The sequence below is a fragment of the Myotis lucifugus genome, unplaced genomic scaffold (genome assembly GCF_000147115.1).
Source record: "Myotis lucifugus unplaced genomic scaffold, Myoluc2.0 scaffold_180, whole genome shotgun sequence".
Taxonomy (NCBI): domain Eukaryota; kingdom Metazoa; phylum Chordata; class Mammalia; order Chiroptera; family Vespertilionidae; genus Myotis; species Myotis lucifugus.
The window spans coordinates 1,202,759-1,218,165 of record NW_005871228.1 but is presented as its reverse complement, the minus strand read 5'-3'; the positions used below and the strand labels follow the sequence as shown (position 1 = coordinate 1,218,165).

Here is a 15,407-nt window from a genome sequence, read left to right as displayed (position 1 = left end):
GTGAAACGCCTTGCTGAGCTCAGGACGGCCTGGTGAGGTGAGACTACTCCAGTGGGTTGGGACAAATAAAGGGGACCCAGTATGGGCTGATGAACAGGGGTAGATACAGGAGCAGAGCAACATTGAACAGAATGTTAAACTACAGTGGGAAGCCTGGGAGGGTTGGGGGGGGATTAAGAGACCAACTGAAGGACTTATATGCATGCATATAAGATTAACCAATGGACACAAGACACGGGGCGGGGGGGGCCGGGGGGTAGGGGTCGGGGGAATGTCAAGGGGGGGAAAAAAAGAAAGACATATGTAATACTATTTGTAATACTTTAAGAAATAAAAATTATTATTAAAAAAAAAAAAAAAAGGATCCATATTCTTGCAAAGCAGCCACTGATGTCACTAAGTGGTTATGATCACCCCAGTTTTCCCCAGTCCCCATCATTCCCTACTGTCATCCCCATCTTACTTCCCACCCCTGCAAGCCCACCCCACCCCACCCCTAAGCCTCAACTAGCCCTAGGTTAACAGGAAGTGGCGGGCATCCTCATCCATCTGACTCTCAGAAGCCTTTTAAGACAAGAAAAGGCAAACCTTAAGCCCGCCTTTGTCATCGGGCAGCACTGGGACGCTCCAGGGCTGTCGGACCTTCGAGTAGGGCAGGGGTGGCGGGTGGCTGGGCCGGCCTTTGTCTTTATTCACCTGCATGCAGACAGATGCCAGCAGTCGAACAAGTTCCGTGTCTATGGGCACAAAAGGCAGCGTTTTACCTGCAAATATGTCTGTTGGGTTATGGGGACTGGGCCTAAGACGACCCCTGTCAGCCTTAGAATTCAGCCCTGCAGCTCCAGAGTCTTTGTTATTCTATGATCAAGGTGCCAAAAAAAAAAAAAAAAAAGGCAAAAAGTCCAGCAGCACTGAACCCACTTAACCAGAAAGAAAAAACAGAAGCTCTCTTCCCGCAGGAAGGCAGAGTGTATTGTTTAAAACGTCAGGGCTCTGCAGCCAGAGGGCAGAGGCTCAAAGTCTGCCCCAGGCCCTCTCTGGAGACCAAGGGGGGGGGCTGGTAACAGAGGTACCTCTCTGCAGGTAAATTAAGGACCCTCTCCGGGCCTGTGTAAAGGAGGCAACTGTAGTGCCCCTACATAAAGGTGTCTGGAGGATTCAAGGGAATTCCTGACATACAGTAAGCACATAAGAAAAGTCAAGTATTATTAGTCATTATTAATTCAACTAGGTTATAGAAAAAGCAAGAAACAAGAAGAAATTACTGAAAACTATTAACAGTGCTTTTCTCTTGATGCCTGTTTATTTTCTTCTCTCCAAGTATCTATATATATAAAAGCCTAAGCGACCGAACAACTGAATGACCGGTCGGCTGGTTGCTATGACGTGCACTGACCACCAAAGGGCAGATGCTCAATGCAGGAGCTGCCCCATGATGGTCAGTGCTCTCCCACAGCCAACCTCCTGTGGCTGGCTGACACCCCCCTCATCGGCCCCAACTGGGGGAGCCAGTCGGCCAGCCAACCTCCTACGGTCCCTCCCCCTGGCCAGCCAGCTAGCTAACCTCCACAGTCCCCCCCCCTTGGCTGACTGGCCCCTGCATCAGCACCGATTGGAAGGCCCGCTGGCCAACCACCCGCAGTCCCTCCCCCCAGCCAGCCAACCTCCTGCAGCCCCTCCCCACAGCCGGCCGACCTCCCATGGTCCCTCCCCTTGGCCGCCCTCCCTCCCATCAGCCCCAATTGCCAGCCAGGCCTAGGGACCCCACCCGTGCACGAGTTTGTGCACTGGGCCTCTAGTTCAATAATCAGCATGTGTTTCTTGGAAAATTTCAGGCAGAAAACTTCATTAAAAACCCACTAGGGGGAAAAAAAAACACTAGAAATAGATTATTTTATAGGGAAAGAGAGAGGGGAAATGGGCAGGGAGCGAGAGAGCAGAGGCACAGTGAGAGACGAAGTTTGTCAGAAAAGCCTGTGCCATCCAACCTAGGGTCACAGAGAGACTCATTCTGAACAACAGGAGTGAGCTCACTGGACTTGGGCAGAGGGCCCATCTCTCCCGCTGGGTCAAGTCATTTCCCCTGGTCTCGGTCACCTCCCTCCATAAGACAGTGTGAAGCTCTGCTTCCCTCTCGCCCCAGGAGGATGAAATGGAACCAAGCAGGTGTGTGATGTGTGGGGAGGAGCGGGGAGGGTGGCAATGCTGCTGATGAGAAAGGACACTCTGCCTGCCACCCGGTAGCTAGGACCGGCAGCGGGAGTAACCCCACTTGGGACTGCGGAGGTAAAAGTCCTCTCCCCACGGCCAGCAGGTTGGGATCTGGCTCAGGGCTCAAAGCCTGGGCGTCGGGAGAGCCTCTCAGCCTCTCCCTCTCTGGGCTCAAAACTCCGGGATTATAAACAGAGAGACCCTGCCTCTTGAGCTGGCTCATTAGAAGCCGCAGGTCACAGAGGAGGGCCTGTCACAGTCGGGGAGGGGTTGGGGGGGGGGGAACGGTGCCAGCTGGAGACCAAGAGAGGCGGGCTGGGAATAGAGGTGCCTCCAGTATGGCACCCTTGACCGCCAGCCTCCACCTACACAATTTAACTGAGGGGACATTGCTCCACCTCTAACTCTGCTGTCAGAGGGCCTTTTTGTTTCCTCGAGTCCCTCAGAATTTCTGGCTATGAAGCACAGATACCATTCTAGGATTCGTGTGGACTGCCAAGGCAGACACACGCCTTGCTGGCCTTCCCTCCTCCAGGCTCCCAGAGGCTGGTGCTAGGAGAGGCCTCAGGGACGGCCTGGCCCCAGCCCAGCCCTTGCTGGGAAGGGAGTGACTTGACGAAAGCCATGTGGTGAGCTCTTGGGGCTTGAGAGTGGCTTCCCCCTTGAATGAGCAAGTGCTTAAAACACAGGTGATTATCTGGAGTCCCAGCCTGAAAAAGGCAACGCAGGTCGCTTTTCCTGAAACAACCCACCAGGATCACTCAGCAGCATCACTAGGTCAAAGGCCGTGTACCCGTTTTTTGCTCGAAGAGTGACGTCAGCTCCTTGGTTTAGCAGATATTTGACAATTTCCTTATTCCTGGGGAGGAAAGAAAAAGCCAGAGGTAGACCCATGCTCAGGTAGACTCCTGAGCAACAAGACGTGATATTAACTACAGCGCCCCATCTCTGGGTGTGTAAGGAGAGCGTGGGGAGCTGCAAACAGTCTCACCTGCCTCGTCCTCTACCCCGTGGGCAGGTCAGACACGAACGCGAAGGAAATCAAAGCCCAAGTGCTCCTTTCATTGACAAAATGGACACCGAGGGTCCTGCCCCCAAACCACTTGGCCACCAAGACTACACAAGGCCCCACTCCCCCCCCCCACCGCCCCGCGCCCAGATCAGGACCCCGCACATGGAAGCCTCCCAGAGGCCAAGGTGTTGAGGTGGAAGTTGAAACTCATCAAATAAGAAAACAAACCCCAAACAAACCAATCACCCTGTTCAACTGAAATCAACCTGCAGAAACTTATTCCTAAAAAGTTTCTGCTGCCTGGTGTGCATGGCCACTGGTGAAGTTCTGTGACAAAGTCATGGGAAATCTGGATGCAGAAGGGCGGGAACGCAGGAAAGAATGAGCCTGCACTTCTTCAGTCTTTTTTGCATGCCCAACAACTTCACAGCCGTGGGGTTTATCTGTAGGTCTCAGGACCAGAAAGCCCCATCAGGAACCCTATCCCCGCCTAAGCATCCTAGCAGCCTTGCCGCTGAGAAAGTGGGGCTGGCACTGACCCGTGGTAGGTGGCCTGCATGAGGGCCGTCCAGCCATGCACGCTGTCCTGCTTGTCAACTTCGGCATGCCTCTCCACCAGCAGCTGCACCAGAGGCAGCTGCCCCATGACGGCTGCCAGCATCAGGGGGGTTGCCCCGTCCCCATTGACCAGGTTCACGTGGTTGGGGTCTTCATCAGCAATCTCTTTGACCAACTGGAAGTTTCCTGCAAACAGAAGCAATCATCCATGGGCCTGGCACCGCAGGCTTATGTATCCAGTGGGTTCGCTTAACAAACACTTGCTGAGCCTGCTTCTGCGGCGGGCTGCTGGGCACCATAGGAGCTCCAAAGATGAGCCGGAGGTAGCCGCCCCCCTCCGCCCCCCCTCAAATCCTTCCGTCTATAAAGGACAGAGACAACCATACAAATAGCTTTCCTAAAAGAGAGAAATGTTGCTATCTTAAGAGGACAGATGAAGGAAACAGAGAAAGGGCAATGACCATGCAGGAGAGTTCATGTCGTTGAGGATCAGGGAGGGCTTCCTGGAGGTGGGGTCTATATCAGAAGAGGACATTTTAGGCTAAATAGTTCTACATCACAAAAATACTGAAGCAGGTAGGTGGGCAGCCTGGCATTTCAGAGGCAGGCAAAAGCCAGGACCTAACCACAGGGTTTGTCTGGAGAGGTGGAGAGCAGGCTGGAATCTGCTGGTGAAGCACCATAATAACAACCAGCCTCCAGGGTGAAACTAGAGTCAAGAAACAACAAAACGCCTGATTCTTTCTCAAATGCTCCGGATGACCTTGAAGAGGACTAGATGTTAGGTCGGGAGAATGTGGCACTGCATCTTAAATATCCCAAAAGATTTTCTAAAGCACTTACCCATTTTCAATGCATGGAAAATATCAGGTCGCCTTTTCTCCTCATCTAGGTAAACAAGGATTTTTAAAGTTAAGGTTTAATATAACAGAAAGCACAAGCGTGTAACAGCACAGCCTAACTTTTAAAATGATCTACTTTTCAAAAGCAATCGAATTGGAGACCTAAGTAGCAGGCAAATCCAGCAGCCCTCCGGGAAGGGTTATTATCAGAGTGTCGGGAAACGCTTCAGAGACAGGTCTTGGGAGGTCGTTTGGCCAAAATGGCCTGAGTGAGCAGCGGACTATTTCCTGATCCCACACTCACAAAGTTTTAGGCATTCCAAACTTTGGGATGTCCTGTCTTAGGTATGACAGAAAAGCACAGTCTTAGAAGAATCTGAATTCCTATGAAAATTTTTAAAAGCAAGAATGATTCTTTTCTCCTAAAAACAAAATGGACAACCATGAGATAAGTCCAGAGCTGAGGACCCTGAGATGCTAAGCAGCTAAGCCCAGGAGAAGGTCATGGATATGGCCTCCAGAGGAGCCAATGTTAATTTTTGCTTTCCTTCCCACATAAGCAGCAATCTACATATGATTCTGAACCACCCCTGCCCCTGACCTGTAGACACAGCTCCCTTCGGGCGATTTCCCACCTGACATGTTCAAGCTTGGCTAGTGTAGAACCCCCACTCCTCCCACTTCTGACCCCAAAGCTGGGCCTTGCTGGACCCACCCAGTGCCAGCCCCTCCTTCATCTGCTCATCTGTCTCCTTCCTCCAAGCTTGACTAGTGGGGATCCTGCTCCTGTCGGAAAGCAGACATCGTCACGGCCAGTCCTCTCACGGGTGGTACAGGCAGGACTTCCTGCCGCCTTTGACTAGCTCCAGCTATGGAGCCGCTGCTGGAGGAAACCTGAGGCTCTGGGCTGAACCTCTGGTCCAGATCAGCCCCCAAGGAAGCTGGGAGGAAGCTGCAGCACAACCCAGGGAGCACTAAGCATATCAGAATGAGTGCATTTCTAGAACCATCTGTCTCCTCGCTAACATGGGGATTACATGTTCGTGTGTGGGCCACACGGTGGTTGCAGGGACCAATAGAACAGAGGGGAATGCTTCAGAAACGGTTAGGGCCTACTCAAAGTGCAATTTTTGTGATCTTTACTAGTGACCAGCGTCCACCCCAGCAAGGACGACTACTAACTGCGAGGTTGTGAAAGGAAGTATAGACATGGAACCAAGTGTCTGATTTTGCCTGTAAAATACTATTATGAAATGAATCTGCATTTTAGTTTTAATAAATACGATGTGTTCCTTTAAGTATTTCAGAGTCTAATTTGCTGTGGGCTGGTGCCCTCTCATGCCAAGACCCTTTGACAGAAAAGAGCGTGTCACCTGGCCTTAATGTTGGTTGCTAAGAAACCGTCTGCTACAGATGAATCACTGACAATCTAGCCCAGTGATGGCGAACCTATGACACGCGTGTCAGAGGTGACACGCAAACTCATATTTTTGGTTGATTTTTCTTTTTTAAATGGCATTTAAATATATAAAATAAATATAAAAAATATAAGTCTTTGTTTTACTAGGGTTGCAAATATCAAAAAATTTCTATATGTGACACGGCACCAGAGTTAAGTTAGGATTTTTCAAAATGCTGACACGCCGAGCTCAAAAGGTTCGCCATCACTGGTCTAGCCTGACCCCAGGAGGTTGGGGCAGCTGTGTCCCTGATGTCAAGTGACCCTAGGCTGGTCCCTTCCTCACTCCAGGATCCGGTTTTTTGCATCAGTATTAAAGCAGCTCTGGGGACCCTGCCTTAGCCCAAGAAACCACTACAGTGAGGGTAGACGGGGTGTCACAATGACAGTTAGAGCCTCCAAGACAGCCTGCTACTGCTAATTTGAGAAGAGAGACCTAGGGGTCCCTAAGTCCCTGGTGGGGTGAATTTCTGGCATCCCACAAAAAGAGCTAGTGGCTATTATTATTATTTCTTTAATAGCCTACCATTATTCATAACGCAGCCTTGGTCCTTGTTGCTGTCCTACCTGAAGACTCTCCTGACAGCCCGCATGGCATGTTCCCTCAGCTCCTGAGTCAGTTTAAGTCTCACCTCCTCAAGGAGGCCAGGACCTCCTTGTGCATCACCCCCACTGGACCACTCCAAACCCTCTACCTTGCCCCCCTGACACCACCTACTGTGCTGTGCAGCTTATTTTATTTGATTAATATTCTATTCTAGTTCCTGTTTATTGCCAAGGTTCTCAGTGGCAGGGACTGATTTGCTCATTGACATATCCCACGTACTGAGAGCAGTGCCTGGTACAGTGCAGGCACTCATACTAACTAAATGAACGATGGTCAATTAAAACCTATTATAATCATCTACTTAGTGAGTGCTAACTATGTGCCAGGTGCTAGATACACATTTTACAGGCACCTCCCTTACTATTGCTCACAGAACCTTACGAGGTAAGCACATGTATTATGATTCTTTCGGGAAAGAGGACACTGAAGTCCTGAAGGGACAATGAACATGCCTAAGTCCATCCAGCCACACCACAAAGTGAAGAACTAGCTTCAAACCTGCGTCTGCTCAACGAGGAAGTCTGTACCCATAGCCATGACCCGATCCTGTCAAATATGACAGCAGTAACAATAACAGGGGGATGGCAGCTCCCAATACCTCTCAAGTACCCACACTTGGCCAGGTGACCTGACTTCTCACAGCAGTCCTATGACATGGTGCTACTCCTGTCCCCCATTTGTGGACGACAGAACAGAAGCTAGGTGAATTCAGGCAACCCATCCAAGGTCCCTCAGCTGGCTTTTCCTTCAGATTTTCACCTTTCAGTCCTAGACGCTTATACACTGCAACCTGTCATTACAGCCCGGGCCGCCTGTCACTAAAGTCAGACCCATCACAGAAAGAGGGTACTGAGGCTGTGTGTGATATGGCATTTCACGGTCCTACTGCACGTGATGAACTGGAAGTTTTGAAACGCAATGTGTCCTATGGCAGATTTGCTAAGGATTATTCAAACAGTTCTTTAAATGCCAGAAAGATGGCAAAAAAGAAAAAAAGAAAGAAACAGGACACATTACTAGGTGCTAAAAAACCTCAAAAGTGGGCTGAAGCCCAGTCGGCATGGCTCAGTGGTTGAGTGTCGACCCTATGTACCAGGAGGTCACGGTTCCATTCCCGGTCAGGGCACATGCCTGGGTTGCGAGCTCCATCTCCAGTGTGGGGTGTGCAGGAGGCAGCTGATCAATGATTCTCTCTCATCACTGATGTTTCTATCTTTTTCTTCCTCTCCCTTCCTCTCTGAAATCAATAAAAATATATTAAAAAAACAAACAAACACAATTTAGGGTCCTCTGTGAAGCCACAGTGGGGGAGAGACTGAAGAGAAGCAGCCTGACCTGTCTTGGGCCTGACGGTGGTCAGTGGGTCCAGGTAATCTGCAAGGTCCCTGTGTTTGCGGTCCAGCGCGACCTCGAAGGCAGTCTTCTCCAGCACACTGAGGTGGTCGGGGTTGGCCCCCTTCTCCACCAGCTGCTGGGCCACACCCAGCCTTCCAATGAGCGCTGCCAGCATCAGCGGACTCCAGCCCACAGTCCGTGCCGCGTGGTTGGGGTCCGCACCCCACTCCAGCAGCAGACGCACCACGGCCTCATGTCCGTGCTGGACGGCAGCCATCAGGGCTGTGATGTCCAGCAGCTCATTCCTGCTGTCCCCTGCCGCCGGCTGCTCGCCTGAGGGGTTGTGAGGGTCCACGAAGGCACCAGCTTCCAGGAGCAGCTTCACCACGCCCAGGTGGCCACCCCGAGAGGCCACAGTGAGCACACGGGCCCCCAGCCGGTTCTGGGCATTGACATCAGCCCCATGATCCAGAAGCAGGTGTGCCATGCTCACGTGCCCAAATCTGCCAGGAAGATGGAGAATCAGTGACACTAAGCATGGAGCACTGATAAGGAAACACTTATTTAAATGCTCATTTGTCATGAAGCCCTAAGAATGGCTTATAATAAAAGGCCTTCTTCTGGTGCCGGGCACTTCTGGCGCTAGCCCTGCATATGCACCACCACAAAGGTGAGCCATTGCCTTGCTAGGTTTGAATCCACTAGCTGCATGACCTCGAAAAAGAACTTTAACTTCTTCGTGCCTTCATTTCCTCATCTGTAAAATGGGATGTAGCTGTACAGATTTCAAGGAAATGTTAAGGATTGAGTTAATATACCTAAATATATAGTAAATGTATAATTATTAAAACACCTAAAACAGTGCTTGGCCAAAGGAAGCACCATGCAAATGTTAGCTATTATCACTGTAATCATTTCACATTATGCAACATGCCAAGGTTACCCAGCCAGTAAGGAGCTGCGTCAGGATCTGAATCCTGCTGCCCTCCCTCTTTCCCCTACACCACGCTGCCTTCCACATCTCAGAAAGGTCATTTAATTCTGTTTTGTAGCCTGGTCATCTGCCAATGCTGATCTCCCCATGGGCAGGGCCCATGTCTGACTCATGTCTACCCTTTCCCTCTCCAAATGTACACAGAGAGGAGGTCCTTCTAGACGAGGCACACAGGACCCCATGCCAAGAGGTGTGGCAAGGCTGTGGTCAGCGGAAATAGGCTTGAACATCTCACCAGAGGCCTGCTGCCACCTGCTGGCAGGAATGTACTAGTACACTGCCTGATACTTAGATTTGGGCCTTGGGCCAGACACTACCCCCCACCCCGCCATCCCTACCTCACCAAGAGAAGCTTGAGGAAAGGCCCTCCTGAGACATTGGGGAGACAAATAAGCACCCACCAACTCTCTAACACCAGGAAGGGAAAACAGATGCCTCTTCCTAGCAAAAATCTCTCTCTTCTTTTGCCTCGAGAGGGCGGAAAAGTCCTGTTTCACAGCACTTTTGGTTGGCACACTCTTTCTGGGCTCAGAGCTGTATGTCAGAGCTGGAAGAGGCCTGGACTAACAAGGAAAGAATGACAAGAAGAGAGGGGCCAGCTCTGCCAGGTTTTACAAGACCATAATACCTGCGCACCATCTGCATCTGCAAGGCAGCTTTTTAAATCTCCTGTTGTGCTCGCCTCCTTTCCGGAAGCGGGTTTTGTAGCTCAGCTCAACCCAGGGCCTCCCTCCTCCCTGTGGAGGCAGAGCCAAGGCTGAACTCTGGTTTGAACTTACAAATACCTTCTGGGACATGAACCTTAACAGCACCAGGTCACCTCAGCCTACAGAGCGCTGCCCACGGAGGGAGAGCTTGGTGAACTGGCTCCTCCAGCTGCAGGGGGACTGGGCCTGTCCTCTTCTCCAAGAGCAGGGAGAGGGCAAGTCCAGCTGGAATACACTCAAAGGCAGAAAGCTGCAACCTCAGCCTGTCTCCCTGCTTCCTGCTCATCCTCCATCATAGTCCCCAACCCAAAAATGACGCTCCCAAACCCTAAATCTGACGGCCACTTCCCCCTGCCGGAAGACCCACCGACTGTCAACCTCATCTCCTCCCAACTCTCACACTGTACCCTCTGGCCATGCTCATCTGTACTCACCCATTATGAGACTCTCCAAAGACAGGAGGACTGGGTGGCTGACCCATAGTGGAGCTCAATAAATTTTGTCAATTAAGTGAATGAATGACTGAATGGCTGGCATAACATTGTAGAGGATGGTCCAGAGACAGGCAATGGACTGGTATATCCTCCACTGGAGTAGAGAATTCAAAAGGTTACACTATTTAGTTATCAAGCATCAGAAGAAAATCTAGTATAATTCCTAACAGCAGATTATGAGGTACTGTCACATTTTTATCTTATTTTATCTTAAGAAACCGCCCATTTCACAGATGAGGAAATCAAGATTAGAATGGAAAGCAGTAATCCAGAAATTTAAAAGTGACAGAGTCAAAACTTGAACTCAGACCTAAAACCCCAAACCCCGCTCTTCTGGAGGAAGAAGAGGGCTGAATTTCAGCAGAATGCTGACATTTGGAATGTTTCCTGAAGTCATGGGGTAGCCCCAGAGGTCATTCAATCAGGCTGAAAACATAAAAAGATTCAACAAAGACTGAGATAATTTTGTGTAGGCTAAATTTTCAATAGGTAATTACTGAAGATAGGGAAGCTGGGGCTTTCTGAACAGCTGCTATGTTACCAACTAATTTCTGCAATTAACACCTGTGTTTAAAGACCTGGCACATACTCCCATCACTCAGAGCACTGGGCGGAGAGTCCAGCTCTGCCATACTGGCAGGAGGAGAAACGAAAGGCAGGAAAAGGAAAGGAAAAAGGCCAACCTTCCCCTTTAGCATCAGGTAAATTTGGCGAGTAGCTTTCTGTGGCCAACACCAAAAAGAAAATGGTCAGTTACAGGATTCATGACTGAGAGCAGAGGCTGGGAGTGCCTGCCTGGATGTGATTCTGACTCCACCACTTACCAGCTGTGTGGTCTTGGGCAACTGAACTTCTCTGAGCCTCCATTCCTCATCTGTGAAATGGGGGTGACAATAGTACCTACTTCCTAAGGTTTTGTGTGGATTGAGTTAGTTAATTCATTTAAAGCACTTAGCACAGTTCTTGACACAATGTAAGCGATCAATAAAGGTTATCATTTTAAGAATAGGAAAAAAAAAACCATGAGTATAACCATTTCTGCTATCAAAGCATCCACAAGAAACCAAATTGCAGTCCAGGCACAGGGCCTCGGATAGCCTGGGCTGATCCAATGATAAGCTCTGGAACATAAAGAGCTGGGATGATGAACAGATGCTCTCTTCCACCGAAAGTGGTGGTGGGTGGGAACACTGTCTTGAGGCACTCTGAGGTGTGTCTAGACTCAGGGAGGAAAAGCACAGACTGGAACCTGTTGGCCTACGGCCATGCATTTGCCCAGTCTGATCTGAGGGACAGACAGACCATATAACCTTCAGTAGGCAGCAGAAAGCTAGGGCACTATCGGTCAGTATCACCAACTGAGGGACAATGTCTAGGCGCTGTCTAGGGCGATTCTAATCCTCTCATAGGGCTGTCATATTCTACCATATTCTCATAGGAGTAAATGAGAGAGTATGTCATAGCTAATGCTCCCAAAGCAGCACCGTAAGATAAACAGAGGAATAAAGAAGAATGTAATTAATACAGAGCCTCTTAATTTGCAAGGGACAAAACCAAGACACTTGGACCATAAATTCCAGCAAACAGTGCCATGTTGTAGAGAAGAAGGAAAGTTCTCTCAATTATTAGTTAACAGAGTTTAGGTTAATTCTTCTGAGTCTCCTGCTCCATCAAGGTTAATAAAATTAATTAGATGAAATTAATCAGGTGACTTTGACCATCCTGCAGAACTTGGTTAATAGCAAAAACTGGTGAAAAGGGGTCTCTGAGACATCCTGAAGCATGCCAGGTGCTGCAGTCACAAACCTCGCTCAGCAAGGCATCCAGGGGCTCACTACGGGCCCCTCTGCACTGGATGGGAAATCAGAGATGAGGCATCCATCAGTGGGTCCCAAAACTACCGTGTGACAGAATCACTGGGGAGCCTCTTCTCACACAGAGCCCCTGCCCTTCCCTTCTTCTCTACCAGGTCTTCTGAATCACAACCCCCAGAAAGGGAACTCAGGAATCTGATTTGGAAAAGCATCCAGCTGATTCTGATGTGTGGCAGGTTTGGATGCCACTGAGGAAGGGGACCAGCTATAACATGCAGGGGCCCTTTAGTGCTAAGAGACCAAATAACAGGGGGTGTGTGTCATGGCAGGCTTCCAAGAAGAAGCTGAGCTGGCAGGAAGAGGGGGGCTTCACTGAGGGTAGAAGGGTCTTCCTGTATGTGGTTATGGTGAGAGCTCTGTAGTCAGATTTCCCAAATCTGCTGACTAGCTATATGCTCATGAGCAAATTTTGTAATTTCAGATTCTCATCTGTAAAGTGGAGATAATTCTCTTGGCATACAGTAAATGCTCGATAAATGTTCCTCCCTCCAAAGAAACTATAGGGAGACAAAGAAAAAGTCTGAATGACACCATCTTGGCCTGAGTTTAGGTTTATTGTCATTTGGATCCTATACTGAGCTTAGTTTAGGAAGCCTAGAGGGAAAGCAGGAGAGAGAACTGGGGAGGAGTCTGAAGGTGAGAGTCTCAAATGCCCTGCTAAGGACTCTTAGCAGGGGAGCCATCACAGGAGAGGCACAACCAAACATTCATTTCAGAAAGATGTGGAAGCTCTGTAGAGGCTGGATTAGAGGGCACACCGGGAGGAAGGGAGAGCAGTGGAAGGCTCCTACAACGTGTGGTCTGGACTAAGGCAGAGGGGAAGGAGAGAGGGTGTGGATTCAAGAGAGGGTATGGCAGAGACAGATGAGCAGACGTGACCACGGCACAGACAGGTACCAAGGCCCAGCATTCACCTGGCACTTTAAAGCCTGAAAGAAAGCCTAAGAGTGACAGGGAACCTCAGGGGAAAGGTGGAGATAGCTCCAAAGGCCTTACGTTCCTCCCAGACTGCTCCAGGCAAGAAATCAGATGTCAAGACAAAGGGTCCCAACATCCAGATGAGAGCATGAAACACTGCATAGCCCATGCCAACAGGCAGACGTTCCCTAACTGGGATGTGTTCCCAAAGTGTGTTTATAGAATGACTGAAACAAACGCCCCATGGCTGGGGAATGGTTAAGCAAACCACAGTACTGTCCCGTGGATGAACTTTCACACAGCAGTTTAAAATGACATATTTGAAAATAAGGCAGAATGAACATTTTCCAGCGATACAAACTAATTAGAACAACTGTGTAACACTTGGAAAAGAACTCGGAGAAATAAAATATCATCGGCATTATGACTAAGAACACGGTGTTTTCATAGCCTTTTGGAAAAACAAATGGCTCAGACGTACGGAAAGATGCTTTACTTCACTCACAGTTTAACAAATGCAAATCCCAGCTACACTGAGATAAGATTTTTCACCCAACAGACACAAAAATCCTAACGTTTGCTAACACGCTGTTGGCAAGGCTGTAGGAAAACAAGCGCTCGCTTACACTGCCGCTGGGAAGGTAAACGGGTGTAACTGCCGTGGCCGGCAGAATAACAGGTTCCCAAAGACAGTCACACCTGAATCCCCAGAACCTGTGTTAGGTTTCTTGGCAAAGGGGAAATTAAGGTTGTAGATAGAATTATTAATCATTAAGGTTGCTAATCAGCTGATCTTGAGATGGGGAGTATCCTAGATTACCCAGGTGGGCCCAGTGGAATCACAAGGGTCCTTGAATTGTGGAAAAGGGGGGCAGAAGAGTCAGAGTCAGAAGATGTGAGGACAGAAGCTGCTGATTTTGTGGAAAGTTGTTACAGCAGCCGTAGGAAACTAATACACGGTCTGGGAAGCAATTTGGCAATATCCACCCCAAATTACATATCACCTGCGCTCCCTCCTTGGGGAACTGCCACAAGAAACTGAGGGGTGGGTGGGGCCTCAGTAGTTGGCTGACAGGGTAAGAGACTTCACTGTACGCCAAAGCTTCTTTATATCAGGGTTTCAAGTCCTGTCCATCCTGCTTCCTGAGTACATCTCAAACTCATCTCTTTGCTCTCCCAACCACTGTCTCTGCTCTGGTCCAAGCCAACATCACCTCTTCCACGACCGCTGCAATCGCCTCCAGACCGGCCTTTCTGACTCTAGCCCACGGGTCCCATCCATCCTCATTACTGTTAAAGTGATTTTCCAAAACAATCTGATTCTGTCACTCACTTTGCCTACAACCTTCCACCACTCCCCAGTGCCCTTAGGACAGCTAACCTTTCCCAGCCCTGCTCCTGGCATCTGCCTTCATCTCTCCAAGGGGAGCTCATCTCCCACTCCTCCCGGCCCCCCTCCCAGCCATGACATCTTTCTAACAATCCTACCAATGCTTTATGTTCCATATTGCTTCCAAACCTTTGCATGGGTCTCCTATCACTGGGTTCCCACCTCCCACCGCTTCTGTCCAGATTAATTCTTAGAAATCCTCAGGTCTCCACTTGAATATATGCATCAGCCTTATCAGAAAGCAACTTACCCTGTCAAGCCTGCTCCCTTGTCTGGCCTACCCACTGGCATGTGAGCTGCCCCCAGTGGGGCCTTTACTTGGGTCTGGCAGCATCCCCACCACCAAGCCGATTCTCAGGAAACCCTTGTTACAAGAAGGAATGAATGAACCTCTAAGAGTGAGTCTCTAAGATTCCACTCGCAGTGTCCAGAATCTGTTTTGAAAGGCCAATGTTTCTAAGACACTGATTTTATGTTATGAAAAAAAGTTTCTACGTCTCGTCGCATCCCAAAGCTGCTCAAAGTTTACCATTCCAACTCTCTCGAAGGAATCCTTGACTCTTTACCTCCTGGGGCGTCTGGGGGGCCCCGCGGGCAGGTCTGGCCGCCTGACCCCGGGCACCTCTGGACACCACCCCTGCGCCCCCGGCCCCCTCACCTGGCCGCCCTGATGAGCGCGCTCCAGCTATAGAGGGTTCCGGCTGTGGACCGAGGCGCCGCTGCGAAAAAAGGAAGCGCACGCACCCATTTCGAGCCCCCCGGAGAAAACAAATGGAGGCGGGAGTGTCCCGGCCCAGACCCAGTAATCCCTAGGGCAAATGGCTCCCTATTTGTCGCGCTATCGACGGGGCTCGTGTCCCTGTGACCCAGCATAGAGCGTACACCCGGATATATCTCGCGAGGTATTCTCGGAGGAGAAGGCAGGTAAGTGACTAGCTTTAGGCGCCACTTTTGTCAGGAGAGGGTATGACCCCCGACTTGTATCTTGATGACGTGAAGTGACCCG

The 15,407-nt window shown here is 49.9% G+C and overlaps 1 protein-coding gene across 3 annotated transcripts in view; it reads right to left on the bottom strand.

Annotated features, from left to right (window-relative positions):
- The window catches only part of ANKS6 (ankyrin repeat and sterile alpha motif domain containing 6), a 32,672-nt gene extending 24,116 nt beyond the window's left edge, over positions 1 to 8,556 (bottom strand). For 2 of the 3 annotated variants that reach the window (XR_002831137.1, XM_023760331.1), the window contains exons 1-5: positions 8,025 to 8,556; positions 4,625 to 4,669; positions 3,763 to 3,967; positions 2,964 to 3,070; positions 589 to 737 (exon numbers count right to left, since the gene is read on the bottom strand). Coding sequence is in view for 2 of the 3 variants with exons in the window: in XM_023760331.1 (XP_023616099.1) it covers positions 589 to 737; positions 2,964 to 3,070; positions 3,763 to 3,967; positions 4,625 to 4,669; positions 8,025 to 8,511 (993 nt within the window). In the remaining variant the exon portion in view is untranslated. The remainder of the gene's footprint in view (positions 1 to 588; positions 738 to 2,963; positions 3,071 to 3,762; positions 3,968 to 4,624; positions 4,670 to 8,024) is intronic. The other variant, XM_023760330.1, reaches the window with a different exon arrangement.
- Between the last annotated feature and the right edge of the window lie 6,851 nt (positions 8,557 to 15,407).